This window comes from Ptychodera flava, chromosome 21 (genome assembly GCF_041260155.1).
Source record: "Ptychodera flava strain L36383 chromosome 21, AS_Pfla_20210202, whole genome shotgun sequence".
NCBI lineage: Eukaryota > Metazoa > Hemichordata > Enteropneusta > Ptychoderidae > Ptychodera > Ptychodera flava.
The window spans coordinates 26,616,647-26,635,354 of record NC_091948.1 but is presented as its reverse complement, the minus strand read 5'-3'; the positions used below and the strand labels follow the sequence as shown (position 1 = coordinate 26,635,354).

The window sequence follows — 18,708 nt, the reverse complement described above, 5'->3', positions numbered from 1 at the left end:
GCTCCCGAAAATCTGGAGCTTTCAAGAACCATGGTGTAAATTAAAGCACTGTTCCAACATATTACGTTTTGTGAATACTTGTGGCATCACCTTGTTGGCTAAATTCTCTCATTTTTTCCATTTTAAGTTGATTTTTTATGCCAAAACTGCTTCGATCCTGTGTTCGAAGCGTCCAAGGAACAATAGATGAAAGCATTCAAACAGCTGTCAATCACGAGGGGACGCGCAAAGGTGCAAAACGATCAAACATTTGTTGTGTACATCGGATCGATTACGATGTCAACAATGAATAAACGATTCTTACAACCGAGCGAAATACTTGACCAACGGTTACTGAACACGAGTCTCAGATGAGTTCAGACACAAACGGACTATTTCATGGTTTCAAGCAGATTGCCTCTCCCTGTTTGTTTGTTGATCTGTGTACCTGTAGGCCTATGAATGGGTGATGTGTATATTGACCTGCAGTACGATATTTTACGATAGATCTCTTTTGGAAATATGTTGTGGCTTAGCCCTGCACACGATGCCGTGGTGTCCCGGCGTTATACGGCCTCCCACCACAGCTCTGTTGATTGCCATGAATAAAACCGGCAACATGCGGATCCAATTTGGACGGAGCACGAAAAATACTAACTGTTTTCGGACGAAATCAGCTTGATTCCGATCTATGAAGCCTACCCAAATCACTCAACTGCTCACAGACTGCGAAAAAATGCTCTCGTGACGTCCAAAACCGTTGTTTGCTGGCGATGCACGTCAATGGCCCATGCAGTGGACGGCCATTGGATACGTTCACGCCACGATTATACAGGTACCCATGAGCTGCATTATTTCCTGTCGGGTCGGGGCGATGAAACTAAATCGCAATTCATCTCTAGATCTGTCAGATTTGACCAAAAATAGACACTTGAAATAGATTATAGCACCAAATGTTGACCGTTCAGACTGAAACATGATGAAAGGTCTGAAGATCGCCGTGATGTCGTTCTTCTCTATACGTTTTTCTGGGCTTGTTTTTTACTATCTGACGTTTTTTTTTTGAAATCTTAATCAACTTTTCTTTCCCAACCAGGGCACAACATTACCTTTTCTACTTTCATAGTAACTTAGGATTCATTTAATTCGCAAATTTATAGACTCTTATGTTCTCCCTCGATTGTCTGTAACTGATTTTGCTATCCCGATATCGACATTGAGTTCGCACTCAGGTGTCTCGAAACTTACGTCATTCACTGACATAGTTTTCGGACAAACTGAAGAAATTCGACAACTACTAACGAATAGTCGGCAAAATTTACAGAGACTAGCAATAATAATTATGGTCATTTCACCTTCTTTAGCTAAGCGGACTGGCTTGGCGGAAGCAGTAAATAACGATCTGAGTTCCCATTTTTACCTACGGCGTGTGAGTGTAGTATTCGAACGAGTAAGATCAAAATCTTACGCTGTTCCGAGTGGCCTGGAGACTTTTTATAATATACAATAAATTGACTTTATCAAAATCACTCTGTTTTACAATGCTTGGATATTGATATGTTTTCTATACTTTGTGACTTTTGATTTAAAGTCTTTTGATTCTCCATTGGCAGCAGCACACGTACGGTTACAACCGTCATGTGATGACCGGAGTGTGATTGTAAAGTTGTCAGGAAGTTGTTCAGAAGAAAAAGCATTTTGTATTTAGAGGCTGCAGTTCGGGATTTTTCAAGATGAACAGCAACACATTATACATTTCCTACATCTTTGAAACGGGGATTACGGTAATCTTTCATGTGATGAATTTTTTTGAACGGCTTTGCCATGTGTTCCACGATGAGTGTGAACTGATTCTTTGTTCGTAAAAATCGTCAGAAATGGTCCAGTGGCCGCGATAAAATAGATACAGATGTAAAACCATTGCGAGGAAGATAGTAAGAAATTCACATTGCAATATTTGCTGTCGTATTTCTCAGCAGGAATAATCCATTTTTATACGTTGCAAGATCAGCAAGCAGGTGTTCGGCGGTCAATTGCTTCTATCATAATGATCTTGATCGCAGCGATTTGGCGAGAAGACAGCGGGTACTTATAATCTCGCAATATTATTGATATCATGTCTTTGTGTTGAAAATTTTCTATCGGAGGCAGCTCAAATCAACAGCCGTAGTATATCGGGAATAGTGTTCTCACTGGACACCGAACTACCTGCTATCAACAGTACGTTATGTACCATCGGCGGTAACACATTGGTCGTAATCTTGTCTAATTCTGCCCCGCCTTTTGTACCGTCCAGAAATTTCAAAGCTAGAATTTTTTTACCCTGACATATAATACAGCGACCTTGCACACTAATGATCATTCCACTGTTTCTGTTGGGATTTGTTGGTTTTTTAATTTGTTCCGTGGCCCCGGTAAATTTTTTCAATACGATACACAGTTTGAATTTTTTTCAAGGTAAATTTAGTATATTCCAAGTTTGTAGGGTAAAGTCGGTTTGGGGTCGTTTAGTCCAGAAACCTGCAGAGTGCTGTATGATCACCGTTCGGCATTTGGGTGAATTTTTTTGGTCAAAGTAATTCAGTAACAATATACGCCAGATTCTTTGTGTTGTTTTTGTCACCGTCATACGCGTATACGGACGGTTTTTGATTTAAAACGGTAAAAATATCCAGTGCTCGTAAATGCCTGCAAAGTTTATTCAGTGACTGTTTACGCAGCAGTCGTAAATACGACTAGGATTTACCACCACGTAACAACTGTAAACACCGCATCAACAGTCCATACGAAAATTTTGTGCTGAATCGAGGGAGATAACAATTGCGGTAGGAAAGGTCAGTCCACCATCCGTCAAAGTTGTTGATCGGAAAAATCTGCACAGTGCACCAACTACATGAGTGGCTGTTATAGTTGTACACGTAGTTCCATGGGCTTTCCACTGTCCCTTCAGTCCCTTGTTACGAGCTATGTTCAAAGTGCGTCAAGCTACAAATATTTTCATGTATGGAGTTACAGACATCGGTGAAGTACCGGTACATTGATTTTGTTCAAAACCACTGCCTGTTTGCTCCTCGTTGTTTTTTGTGTCCCTAACGTCGACTGGCTGTATGTGCGTACAAACATAGCAGTCGGGATTAAGATTTCCTGGATAAATAGATACACTCATAGTTTATTCCGCCTCTGACGCAAAGATACATACTGTTTTACATGTACCACTCCTAGGCCCTGGGATCGATTGCCATACCTTTAAACAGTTTATGAAATAGAATACAGACAATGTCATACCAGGGGCATGCACAGTTGGTGTTGTGAATTTAAAAGCTCAACAGAATGCAATAACTAGACAAAAATCCCACCAACTATATCAAACAAACGAGTAATTACAGAAAAAAAACTGCAAGTGTCCATGGCAAATTCAAACTTAAATTACAAAATATTTAACAGCAATAGTTTTTGGCTCAGAAAGTGGGAACAGATAATGACGGGGGGACTTCAATATCATGTTGGCTGTGCCCTTTCCGACATTGTTTTGGTACGTAAGGTACAGTACAATTTATATAATTTGTCACTGTCACTGAATTTTCAAGTAGTCATGAAATTGCAAAGTGATCTGCTCTTTAATCTCGCATTTTCCACAATTCAGTATACCTCATCTAATTTAAACAACTGATTATTTACATGTACAATGCACATAAAATGACAAATTTCATTTGACTATTGTCAAAATTTACTATACCCATACCTTCATCAGCCAAAATTAATGGTACTTAATGAAAGAAAGTGGTTTGACCTTTTCATCAGGTAATTTTCTGTAAAAAGTTCCTTGAGATGCCATCTTGAAGAAATGTCCATGCTGCAGTCGCATCACTATTTATTTACTCTTGGGCAAGGAACTGAAGCTGGATTTCCATCATGATACATGTATGTACAGTGTATATCAATCTGTGTTTGAGCACCACATGCAACTTTGGTGGTTTAAATCTTGGAATCCAGTTTTATAATGCATAACATTAACAATCTCCAATTCAGTGGATTTTCTGTATAATACATGATGAGAACAGTGTGTGTAAATCCACTTCATGACACTATTCATATGGAAGTACCTGCTACCCAAATGCAAGACCTTGAAGTACGCAATGTCCCGCTTGGTGTTAATTATGAATGCAAATGGAAATTTTCAGATCCAGGCCACATATTTATGGTGAATTGTCAAAATTTTTGTTACCAGCACTTAAAATATCTGATTGCAGGGAGAAAATATATGAGTATCTAAAAAAAATAAAGAAATTTTTATGAGTAAAATAAAACAGCAAAATTCACTGATTGATTAATTAAAGCCAGAATGAATAGTAAATACACTTGCATGCAGTAGACATCCAAAAGGTCATAGGTTAAAGTGAAATGGATTTAAAACAGGTGATGCTGACCAAACAAGATGTCATCTGCCCGAGGCAACATCTGCAACTACAGATGAGGTCATCAACCTGTATGATGGTGGCACATTAATTTTCACAGTTTAAAGATTTACTGCCAGAACTGTATGGTCTGCTAAGAGACTGGTAACCCGCTGCATCTGCATCTGCTTCAATCATTAAAACCCTTGTAAAAGACTATGATATAAACCTGACAGTGGTGTAGTACAAGTGACAAGTGAGATCCAAAATCCAGACCACCATGGCTAATTAAACAAAAATCCTTCACACCCTGGTGGTTTACACCAGCTTTTCAACGCCAACAAAAATACTATGGTTAAGACATAATCACAAAATAATCGAACTCATTAAAATTTGCAAAATGAAGTTTAGCACTCTGTGGTGCTCTACTCAGATCCCTGTGAAATCATAATCCTATACCAATGCATAGCCATCGTTAAAGAACTACTAGACAAGGTCACCATGCAAAGTTGTAAAAGGTGAATGGAACTGTCTAATCATCGTTGAAAATGACCACCCATAACATATCAGTGACACTCGCACAATGCATGGATGTATTGATTCTGATGTTAGTTTGAATAACAACATCACCTAAACCATTTGAGGAAGGGACCCATGCATGGTTTCATTAAAATAATGGGCTTACACAGTACACTGAAAAACAAATCCACTGAAGTCAAAACATGGACCACCAGGTAAATTGCTGGTGTTGACAGAACTTCTCAATGGTTAATCATCTTCTATTTGCTGACACTTTGCCATCACAAAACACAAGAGTCTCTTCTCTCAAGGCTGCCTTTTTGAGTTGCTCCAACCTAACACGGTGAAAGGCGAGCACAAAGGCAAGTGTTTCAGACCTTCAACTGCTCATTTGGACTTAGGGAGAGACAATAAACAAAACTTTGATTGATTTTTCAGGTGAAGTTGAGGCAATGTGTACACACACACACAAAAAACAGTGATGGGTCAATTGACCCATCCATGAACTGGCAAAAACCATTTGAAGCCTGCACAAAGTCATCACCCCTTCTCCCTTTTATGCCATGGCCAAACACACTGAAGATTCTAACAGTGACACCATTTTTTTCTCAACCTCTCTCTGCTTTCGAAAACTGATACGTATGTTCTGCATGACTTCCTTTGTGGGAACCCATACCCTTCTGAGTGCAAAATCAATGTGCATGTAATGATCGAGCTCAATAGATTGTGCTCCACTGGAATTTGAGGTTGACACCCAGAAATCTAAAGATAGAAACCTAAAATAGAGAGCCAAAAAATAGGCAGTGACTCACTAAAAGCACAACACGGGTAAGCATGACATTTAGTATTTGTACTGTTATGGATTTTTTCCACCGGTAGGATTGGAATTCAAGCACCATGGCAACTTCAAATTTTCTTCTTCAATGATACTTCAGTTGTTTGTGAATAATTCTGTATCTAATATTGTATGACGACGTCCATACATGAAAGTGGATATACAATGTGACCTGAGTGGATTGTGCCCTGGCGAAACATGAATTGAAAAATAACCCACAAAAACGAGAAAGGAGAGCCCTTTGTGTACATACTGTACTAACAGTGGGCCTAATCACAATGTCATGTTCATTCACTCAGTCTAGAACCTCTAAGTCCTTCCTATAGTTTTGGTATGGTACGTACCCTAAACATTACGTACCAAAACTATGGAGAGGGTCTGGACTGACATCCATTGAACTGCATAACACATCTGGAAAAATATTTCAGACAAGCAAGAATACATTGCATATGCCTACAACGAGAAAACTTTAAAGTGAATTTACAAATTTAATACACCAGTATGCACAGTATACTCTGATGTTTACAATTGACATCCATGATAAACAAAAAACATGCCCACCTTTTTGTCATTTATATATTGGACAATGACAATCTACCAGAACTAAACCTCAAAGTCATTTGTTTATCTTGTTGAACTTGAAACTGCAAGTTGGAGTCTCCGGTAATTAGCAATACCCAAACACCTTTTGTTCACAGGATTCCACAGTGAGACTACTTACATGTATGAAGTGGAAGTATTCCAATGTTTAATCTCTTCTGAAAGCAAGCATACTTATCAAGGACAGCCACCTATATAACTGATATCATAGCTAAAATTACGTAGCAACGTTTACCCAATCAATCAACTTATAACATGTCAGATACACTCACCACCTTACATGTGTACCTTTGATGTGGGCAATAAAACGTTCCGCAACTCATTACTGCTAGCATAGTTTCACGAAAGTTATGAGCCTAATTAGGGCTTGCTATGTAATTCCGACATCCACTCGGCAACAATCACACAATTGTACGTGATCAATAAATTCTACATTAGAGAATGCGCATTCTTTGGTCGGTAAAGATTCATAACGCTCAAGCCTTGTAAGCAGCTGCCCCTTTGCAGTCTTTTTTTCTCACATGTAGTCATGTAGTCCATTTTTTCACATTGAGTGACTTTTTCCTCCCATGTTTTTGACAAATAACAAACTATTTCAACTGCTCATTCTATTTGGAAGAAAGCTTTGATTAATACTGCTATTCCTCATATATGAAAATTCACTTCAATTGGTTTGAACACTTTGTCCCGGTGTTTGAGTCATGATTAGCGCGCTGGTATAGTCTCTGCAAATAAGTTAAGCCCACTCTATGGTACTATACAGGCTGCGTGTGCCAACCATACCCCGTACGACAGATTCACTTTATACATCTAGACATCACTCACAGATATTTGTCAACAGGTCTATTTTTCTTTGCAAGTTTAGTGCATTCCCAGACATTATTGTTGGCAAAGTCTATTAACTAAAGAACAACATTTTTAGAGGAAGGTCTCAAACCACTTAGCTTATCAACACACACATTCCGTAGTCCCTTTGATGTTTGGTTACTTTTCAATATGCCCCCATGTACATTACCTAACATCAGCAATGTAGCAGTCTGATGGCTACAATGGGACAAGCCTTGAATTTATGGAGAGTTTTGCCATGGGCTACAGTTTAAAAGAAAATACTTGTAGACATGTTACAAACTCACTGGGTACTCTCAATTGCTTGTCAGTAAACAATAAACTTACTCTGTCTTGCACACAAAGGGACATGCATCAAATCTTACACTTTTATAACTATTTTTATTCTAATACCAGTAAGTAGATTGACTTGGTCAATTTATTGCACTTGGGGCTGACAATAAGTCTTGAACTTCAGAGACAATTTCACCTGGTAAAGTGATCTTCATGTATTAATCAGTTATTCAGAGATTTACATTAATGAAAAAATAGCGCCAATTGCACTTGATCACAACTGGCACATTGTGAAACTACTCTATCTCTGGGTACACCTGTACATGAAATACTGAATGGGTAGGTGCTGCGGGTTTGGAGTTTGTCAGTAAATGCACACAGAAAACAAAGTCCCGAAGTAGCGAATTCCAGCCATTTTCAAACCACACTGTTTGTCAGTGGGGTAAGCAATATTCGCACAAATCACATTTCCAGGCTAATAGACTATGTTTTACGAAATCACACGTCCTTATTACAAAATAAAACGATCTTTGTCTTCAAATCAATGCGCCAGTAAACAGGTCCAGCAGCGGGTTATGTCATCAAGTCTGTAATGTTAAGGGTCATAACAAATGTGAGAGATCTAAAACATTAAATATGTTGTTTTTTATCAATTTTATCACCAAAAGCGCATGAAAATCTCTGATACTTTGAATCAGCCATCCTGCATATTTCTAACATTCATCAAAACCTCATTTCTGTTCCACAACTCATTAAATAGTCCACAATGCAGGATTGGTGTACATTCCAAAACTACATATATGAAAGACCCCTAAAATCAATTAGTTAAAGGGGGGGTTAGAAATTTCCCAAAACTATCTAACTGCTGCTCCGTTTGGCTCCATTTTCGGAATCGGAACCTTGGAATTAGTCTGAATATCTCTACCAAATATCAATGCAGTCTGTTCAGCGGTTTTTGACTTTTTGTCGTTTACGGAAAATGGACACTGTCCACCACCGGTTGAAGCTAACCCTATATCACAACTTCCAGATGTGATAATGACCTATGGTCATTATGTTAAAAAATACCGCCAATGGCGCTTGGACATTATGACCGCCTAGTATTATCGGCATTTATCAACAACCACACTCACTGTGAATTAGACAGACCACAAAGTCAATGAGCAACATACAGCTGAAAGGCTATTTTTCACATTGCGATTTTAAGCTCATTTTTATGAGAAAAGAGACATGTAACGGTATATGTATATGGAGAAAAAGCAGAAGACATATTTGTAAATTGTTTGTTAAGTGACAATCATATATGCATCCCTTGAAATTTTGTGGTTATAAGGTATAACAGTAGTGTAAGAATAATGAGGTATGAATAAGTTAGTAAAGCTAAGTTGACAGTAATTAAGATTACAAAATTATACACTAAGCTGGGGAAATCTGATTGAAATAAATGTTGAAAAGTAGCAAAGTCATGGTCATCTTTTGTCTAATACCTTGTGTAAGTTCATGAACTTTACATAAATCTTGCTATAGATTTGTTGCTAATGGGCAATAACTGTGTTTCAGATCATTTGAGAGCAATCTATCCATGACAGGTTTAAATTGTAATATTTAAAGGAGAGAAACTTCTCAAATAATTTTTTTCCCTGTAATTTGCTGTGAGAACACATGGACAGATGCTCAGGACTCTATGCTGGTGCTACCTTGATAACTAACCTACAACTTGTAACGTCATTGTCTAACCTGTTCACCCCAATTTCCTGTAGACAGGTCCACACTCTCCATTGATAACAATGGGTTTGGGCCATACCATCGTAGTGAAAGACTGTAACATGTGAGGTTGTGGATACTTAATCTCTGGAATGTCAAAGTCTGTATATTGACTCAAGGATGTTTACTTAACAAATGCCTAGGGTCATCTCAAAAGTGAGAATCTAAACTATGAAATATGTTTTTTTTAATGCTTTTGATGCCCAAAAGACCATAGAAATCTCTTATACTTCGAATCAGCCATCCTGCATATTTCTAACATTCATCAAAACCTCATTTCTGTTCAACAACTCATAAAACAGTCCACAATGCAGGATTGGTGTACATTCCAAAACTACATATATGAAAGACCCCTAAAATCAATTAGATAAAAAGGGGGGTTAGAAATTTCCCAAAACTATCTAACCGGCACTCCGTTTGGCTCCATTTTTCCGAATTGGAACCTTGGAACCAGTCTATGTATCGGTATCAAATATCAACGCAGTCTGTTCAGCAGTTTTTGACTTGTTGTCGTTTACGGAAATGGACGACATCAAACACCGGTTGAAACCACCTCTATATCACAACTTCCAGTTGTGATAAAAAGTACAAAATTCACCATCAATCTGTGAGAAGTAAATAAATCTATATTTGATGTGAAATGTTTCTGCCCTCACATTTGTCTACAATGTCCCTCTTGGGTGTTGTGTTTCCAAAGCTTTGGAACAGTTTGGGTAAATCAAAGATAGCACTATCTCACTGTACACTGCCAATAAGCACAGAGAATGGCCGTCCAAGTGTATACAGTTTGTACGTCAAAGAAAGTGTGTTAACTTTTAAGAGAACTTAAACGCTAAGAGTGAATTGAAACGGAGTACAACAACCACCCTTTTTCTTCTAATTGTCATCAACATACAAACAACACAAAAAGCGTATTTCTTTTTTCATGCAATTCCTCCAGATTCCCAAAGACATGAATTGGTCAATTTGTTCCGTGTGAGTAACTCCAAAAGAATACGTCCATCATGTTCACGGAGTGTCAATTTGAACTTAGTGGGAAGAACCTTAGGACAGCAATGATGAAGAAACAAGAGAAAGGTATAACTGAAAAGTATTGAATAACATGGGTAGATGACAGATGTATTACTGAAATGCTCTTAATATCTTTCTTTCAGAGAACATGAACACAATCAAGTTTTCATAACATTGTCACATCTGTATACCCTAAGGACACATAAAATGCAGCCAGCCCTTAACAAAATGTAAATACGCCTTGGACAAAAGTGGCTGAGAAGGGGGAGACCACAACAAACTAAACTGTGATGCAGAGACAGGAAAGAAATGACACTGAGTTTCGGCCCACTACATCAGGACAATAGCCAGCAATTTGCATCCCAACAAAGCAATTCACCTGGATATTGGTGTCACTGAGTGAATGAGCCAACTCAACAGAATATACATGTACATATAGATCCAGTGGAAAGACTGTTGGTTTTGCAAACTGTGCAAAATCCTTGGATTTCTCCCGGTGTTGATTAAATGTCAAGTTACTCTGAACTGGTGTTTGGAAAAGTGTTGGTACCTGGGTAATTACATAATTACAAACTGTGAACCAATTCAACATTGCTTGGCAATCATGCACTAGGTATATTTCCAAAAATGGAACTAAGGCAGGTTAAAAAGTGACTGTGTTAACTCTATGCTTCCCAGAATCCTTATTTTACAATAGAGAGAGGTCGAATGTCTTACAATACAATTTGGCCAGAGGTACAACACTATTCATTATTTTTCCAGTTGCACCAGGACTTTACATGGCCACCAATACAGCAACCCATTAAGCCACATTCATCAGTCTTTACTGAGGTATAAAATGCTATGACTTTCACTTGATTTTATTTCTATAAGATATAGCTTTTTAGACAAGGCTTGGGAGAATTTGCTTCAGGACTTCATATCATAAAACCATCAGGAAAGTAACTCATGTTTTGCAAGGGTTGCAGAATTATCCTACAACGTGTCAGTGATATTAATTGCAATAAATTTGGTGACAAACCCTCTTTAATTTCTTGTGGAACGTAACATACACCAATCAATTTCATTTGTCCGATAATCATTGCATACGTAGATTGCAAATTCAACGCCTAAATGACTTATTATTCATCAAAATGTATGTGGGTACATTTTCGAAGTTGTCAAATGTTGATAAGCATCTACTTGATTGTGAGTGAAAGTCTGAAGGAACAAATGGCCTTGCTTGGTTGCAATCTATTGGAATTAGCGTTATTATTAGCCAGCTGTTACGCCGTAAATAACATTACTAGTAAGCAGCGCTGTGCATGTAGTGTTGTATAATGTATTCCTTTGTGAAATGAACAAAAATATCCTTTACAAGGGCACAGGTACAGATGCAGTTTTGTTTTAACACAAAAACCAGAAAATTTTCGACAAGATAACAAATGTGTCATTTGAGAATTACCTTCAAGCTGGGCAAAGTTTTCAGATAAACACATTAATCAAGCAAGATTATATTTGTTCCCTTTTCTCTGTGAATTGAGGTTTGGTGATTTACAAAGTGATATCAATCCCCAGATTTGGCTGATCTGAGACTTAAATATGTTTTTCTGTTCAAACAAATTAGATAAATCAGACATGACAGTTTGTGTATAGCTTCATGCCCATTTTATAGATCTTTTGCAATTTTATGGTTGATAGAGAAGAGGATTGATATGACAAATGCTACAATCAGACATTCTGCATTGAAAAATGGGTTGTAAGGAATCATCGTTACGAGTAAGAATTTTGCTTATTTTCCTAGCACTCTGTTCAGCTTGTGTCATAGGATTTAATGGGAGATGGACCTAGACTTGGTCAAGAATGAAGAACTTGTGGTTGGCAAACCTGTGGGAACCCCTTGCAGGTAAAACACGGACCATTTACTTTTATTAGTCATGCCTATGAACACAGACAGACTGCAACACAAGATATATCAATGGTGTTCAGCAGCTGTGAAGTTTGTCATTACTTGATTCCATGACTTGAATACAGATTTAGAACTGTCAATTTGGTTTTAGGGGTTGTTGTAAGCTATTCACCCCTATTTCCTCTTCAGAGGTCCAACTTTGCTATAGAAAACAATGGAGTTGGACTAGACCATGGTGGTGAAAGGGTTATACCCGAAAGTCTCCCTTTAATCACTTTTGACGAAGGGGCCACGACTTACCACAGAGAAACACCACCAATGTTAAAACACACTAGACCTTAAATCTTATGATAAGAGACAGCTCCAGGTACTACTCCAATGCTACACAATTATGTTACATTCTGCTAAGCCTGTAGAGGCGATTCTCTCTTGAAATTATGGTCGTAATGCAAAGGGAAATATATGAAGAAATTGTCTCAGTAAGCATTTGTGATCTAATTTAGCTGTTCAGCATAGCAAGTACCAGACAAGGGGTTATCGTAAGGACTGGTCCTGGTTGGCGATTTCACGGTCACCGACTTCAAACAAACACATGAAGGTTGAACACTTGAACTTTGAAGTGTTGCAGAAAGGGTTGAGAAACGACCATGGGAAACTGGTTAACATGTGTGTTACATGCACATGATTTATCAAAGGGTCAATATCCTGTATCCATAACTTTTGATAATATTTTTATTATCTTTGTTCTGTAAAACAAATACATTTTCAAAAGTACCGGGTATTTGCCTATTATGTGCAATATGCAATATCATATTGGTGACAAATGGATTCTAGGTGAAACTACATTCAGTAGTCAACAATAGCCTGGACAGCCATTTGACATATATAATAAAGCTTTTTGAAAAGTTTAATAGTGGGCATTTAGACATGATCTTGGGAGTAGAATCACAAATATTTTACAACCAAGATGAACATAATGAAAGAAAAATCAAAGGATTTTTTTTAAATACGGCGTAAATGAGTGATAAGTTTTCATGTGTTTTTGATTTAGTTGTCACGACAGTAACTTAAAGTCCAATGACACGGTTGTGACTGGAATGCAACGACAATGTTGTCACATGCATGCTAAAGTACGGGTAAAAGGCCGACACATGGTATGTCATATGTTAAAATGGAGGTCAGTCATAATAATACTGATTTAACAATGCAGAGTCCTTAAATGCATATATTGAGTCTCTTGAGGATATTTTCATGGTTTTTTAATATGAAGGATACTCTAATACTTGTTAATTTCAAGAAATGTTCTTCAGAATCAAACAGGTGGTTGCATGTAGGAAACTACAGATTTCAGAGCTGCTGAAAGTACCATGTGAGGTCACCTTGTACAGCCCATTTCAGAGATAATGATGGCAGCTACCACAAAAATACGGTCACGTAAGATGACTGTATAATTTTATCAGAATACATGAAGCACCAGCAAAATTCAGAACTTCTAATCTGACACTTTGCCATAATAAATATCCCCTAAAAATGAACAAACTATCTTTGCTTAATTATTATCTGTCTTTGTGTAGTTATGTGAAGATATGTATTAACATTATCAAAAGAGAAGGCATATTAAAGTTATTTAAACTGACGGTGATAAAAAGCCTTATCTAGAATGTCTTCATGCAGAAAGCCCCCCCAGCAATAGATATCATGGCAATTAAAATCATCCAATTCATTGCTTGTACACAGCTTTTATGGTCTCTTGTGTATAAAATGCAATAAAAAATTTACACAGTTCCATTTCAATGAAGACAATCCGTACATAAAATAGAAGCCATTTTTAAAATTTCAAATATCAGTACATTTATGTTGATTTTGCTCCTCTGATCCAAAAGTATGTGCTGTGACCAAAATTCTTGTTCTGCATTATGAAAGCAAGCTAGTTTAACCCATCTACCACCATGGTTTAGCCCAAATCCATTGTTGTCTATGGTAATTCAAATCTATTTAAAGAGAATTGGGGGTGAGCGGGTTAAGTTTCCATGAGCACAGCTTGAGCGAAGTTTACAACTTTAATTCTCAAGGTGCGTATCACCTTCATGTGAATTTAATCACTGTTTTATACTTACAGTTCTAAGATTAGCACCACTTCTGTTTGAGTTTCAAAAACTTCATGTAGAGAGATAACGTTCCCATGGTCCATCTCACTCAAGATGTCAACTTCTCGTGCGATATCCTCCCTCTTGGCACCTCGTCTTGACGATGCATATTTTTTCTTTCTCACAAACTTTCCTGCATAGTCTGTTCCTGAGCTTTTCTCCGTTACTCTCTTGACTGTTGCAAATTGGCCACTGCAAGAGAAAAAAAGTAAGGTCACAGAGTTGATGAATGCAAGACCAACTGTTTGTTACCTTGGGCAATGGCTAAAGGTGTACAAGTGGATCTTTCAGCTGCAGTACACATATACTGTACGTGAAGACTAGACTGAGTTATCCCTGTATTTAATGCACATCAGACCTGAACACCCAAATGGATTTAATACGTTCACCTTGCAAAACATGATGAACGCCATGTTTAGAGGGTGGACCATGTGTTAAAATATGGAAAAGGAAGATGATTTCTCAGAAAAAATTTGAACATGTGTGATAACATATGTCACAAAAGATAAGCACATGTGGTCAACTTCAATGTTCAAAAAATCTTCCTTTATTTCAACACAGGGTCCACATTTCAAACATGGCATTGGGGTTACAGCAATGCATGGATGTGAAACAGTGGTGTTTAAAACATGCTTATTTCAATTTTTTAAAACTTTTTTAAAGAGTTCATTGAATTACTTAAAAGAAGAAAAAGTATACACAGCCCTGAGAGTTTATACCTAAATGGGTACAAAAGTTACAAAGACATGTACCACTGTGTGAAGTTTTCAACAATTTGACTTCAGAGCTGTCAATTACTACTGACAGGCATTCAACTTAATGTCTGACTACATTGTTTTGGTCATGCAAATATGTCCGTCCACACAGAGTCTGCACATGGAACAACAGCTTCATAAACGTCATTTGTTGATATTCTGTAGCCTTTTGAGGAGAATGAAATAACCTCTGTACAATTTATTACATGTTGTGTAACAGGTCATACACTGTGACTGGATCTCTGTTACATTAACATGTCTGCCTTGCTTTGATTGACATAAATGTATAAGATATAGTCCTGGGCTGGAGGGGCCCACCGTGCACCCCCCCCATAAACCTACTACATGGGTATTTTTTTGTTCTTTGGGATCTGCTGAACTAGAAAAAAGATGTTAACATTGGATATTTTGGGATGCACTACCTGTCTGCACTGGTTTTTGATTTGTATGTACCGCAAAAAATGGCGAAAAATGGGTAGGGGTAAGGGGTACTATATCCTCCCCTAAATTGAGTAAACTAGCATGAAATAGCACAAACCTTACATTTTTGGAAAGCTCAGATACTGCTCTTTCTAAGGAATACCAACTTTAGTAAAATTAATTTGTGTACATAGAATAGGGCGACTTTAAAATGAATTTTTTTGACAATTTTGAAATTTTTTACCCAAAATACCATGTAACAATTGTGATCTACTTTTTATTAAGCAAAATTTTCACAACTTTTTGTGTTTAAATTATTCATTCCGACATATTAAACAAGAAAAAAAGTGTTAACATCAGATATTTAACTATACACTACTTCTCTGGCGTCAATTTTGAATTGCGTGTATCTGTATGGGGTGTGCAAAAGCTAGGGGTAGGGGTACAACATTCTTTCCTTGATGAAGTAAACTGGCATGAAATGGCATATACCTTATAGTTTTAGAAAGCTTAGATACTGGCCTTTCCAAATGCATAAGTTTTTAGTAAAAAATATGACGTCATAGAATTGGATAACTTTAAATCGATTTTTTCTGGTAATTCAGCAATTTTAACCGGAAGAAAATACGATAACTATTGTTTCCTCCCAATGAAGCAAATCAAACAGATTTATGGATGTTATTTACTAATTGCAATGTGCTGAAGAAGAAAATAAATGTCAAATTGGGTATTTACAATCCATTATTGTCCCTGCTCACTCAAATTGCAAGTTTTGCTACATTGGTATATCGTGAATGGGCATTTTATTGTTATGCAATGAACTAATGCACAGCCTTAAAAAGAAGATTTTAAAACGCACACACATAGTCATATTGCCATTTTCTCCTTAAAGTAAATAGATTGTTGATGACTGTCTATTTTTATAATTTACTTTTTAAATATTTTCTATGAAATAATTTTGATAAGACGTATTTGGAAAATTGTGTATGCCTCCTTGTCTTACTTATACAGTAATCATTACTAACAATCTATTAGGCCGTGGGCTAGAGGGGCGTCTACGTGCACCTCCCCCCCCCCCCCCCAACCGCACAGGATAACAAACCTGTATTTTTCAGAAGCCTTGGGATCCCTAGAATAAGAAATAGGATTTTAACAGACAAAATATAGGGACTCAATAGCTGTTACGGTCATGTTTTGAAGGGTGCCGCAAAATCACGATTTTGTGACCCACATGGATTTTTGTCAAACCTGTCTTCATGTACGTCATCTGCTGAGCTTACTGTTTAACATGACCTGGCTTATGGGGTATCATTAGAAAGGTGATGTATTCTCTTGATAATGTTATATAGCAATATGCAATATCTTCTATAGTTTTTATGAAATAGGGCCATAATTTACCCTATACCCCAAAGTTTATGTCGCAAATTACTGTCAAAACTAATCTAAATTCTACCAATTATTTACCTAGACATAATACAAAGGGTAATGCTGTGTATTAACTTTGTGTTATTTGCTACAAGTACATGTTAGAAACCTGAAATAAACTTTTGACAGAAAAAATATTGGGATCCTGTAGCTGTAACAGTCATATTTTGAAGGGTTCCGCAAAATTACAGTATTACTGAATCACATTCGTTTTTGTTAAACCTGTCTTCTTGTAAGTCTTCTGCTGAGCTTATTTTGAACATAAAGAGGCATATGCGATATCATTTGAAAGTTAATTTACTTTTCTTCAAAATGATATATTGCAATATGCAATATCTTCTATAGTTTTCATGAAATGAGACCAAAACTTACCCCATACCCCAAAGTTTTATGTCGTAAATTACTGTCGAAACTAATCTTAAATTCTACCAATTATTTACCTAGACATTATACAAAAGGCAATGCTTTGTATCAAATTGTTGTTATTTGATACAGGTACATGTTAGAAACTTGAAATAAACTTTTAACACAAAAAACATCGGGATGCTGTAGCTGTAACAGTCATATTTTGAATGGTACTGCATAATCACAGTATTGTCAACTCGCATACATTTTCGTTAAACCTGTCTTCTTTAAGTCGTCTACTGAGCTTATTTTTTATTATAACGTGGCAAGTTGGGCATCATTAGAAAGTTAATTTACTCTTCTTTAAAATGATATATTGCAATATGCAATATCTTTTACAGTTTTCATGAAATAGGACCACAACTTACCCCACACCCAAAGTTTTATGTTCCAAATTACAGTCAAAACTCATCTCAAATTCTGCCAACTATTTACCGGGACATAATACAAAGGGCAATAATTTGTATTAATTTAGTTTATTTGGTACAGGTTCATGTTAGAAACTTGAAACGAACTTTTAACAGAAAAAATATTGTGATACTGTAGCTGTAACAGTAAATTTTGAAGGGTACCACAAATCATGGTATTGCCAACTCGCATACATTTTTGTTTAACCTGTCTTATTGTAAGTCATCTTCTGAGCTTATTTTTTAACATAAGTTGGCTATTCGGGTATCATTAAAAAGCTTTTTTTCCTTTGATATAATTTTTTGCCAGAAAGCGACTGACATATTGTAATATGCATTGTAATATTGTAATATCATCTTAAGTTGTAATGAAATAGCAAACATCTCATCACCCCAGCCCTTAGTTTGATTTGCAAACTACATCTGTTCTAAAACTTTGCAGTTTGCCAATCTGGGATATGGGGTAAGTGTTGGTCCTATTTCATGAAAACTATTGAAGATATTGCATATTACAATATGTCGGTTGCTTTCTGGCAAAAATTGTCTTTCCAATGATAGCCCATAAGATAGGTTAGAGTAAAAAGTAAGCTCATCAGATGACTTACAAGATAACACATTTAACAAAAACACATACGAGTGGGCAAGACTGTGACTTTACGGTACCCTTCAAAACATGACAGCAGCAACCATTCAATCCCAGTATTTTGTCTGTTAAAAGTCTATCTCATATTTGTGACATGTCTATGTAGCAAATAAAACAAATTTCATACAAATCACTGTCTTTTGTAATATGTCTAGGTAAAAGCTTGGTAGAATTTGAAATCAGTAGTGACAGTAATTTGCAATATAAACTTAGGGGTATGAGGTAAGTTTTGGTCTTATTTCCTGAACACTAAAGAAGATATTGTATATAACAATATGTTATATCAAAGGAAAAAAACCTTTTTAATGATACCCCAAAAGCCAACTTATGTTTAAAAAAAAGCTCAGCAGATGACTTACAATAAGACAGGTTAAACAAAAATGTATGCGAGTTGGCA

General features: G+C 36.8%; 1 protein-coding gene across 2 annotated transcripts in view; it reads right to left on the bottom strand.

Annotated features, from left to right (window-relative positions):
* Positions 1-18,708, bottom strand: part of LOC139121868 (death-associated protein kinase 1-like) — a 123,452-nt gene that overhangs the window by 94,511 nt on the left and 10,233 nt on the right. For both annotated transcript variants that reach the window (XM_070687127.1, XM_070687129.1), the window contains exon 2: positions 14,227-14,448. In XM_070687127.1, coding sequence (XP_070543228.1) covers positions 14,227-14,448 — 222 coding nt within the window. The remainder of the gene's footprint in view (positions 1-14,226; positions 14,449-18,708) is intronic.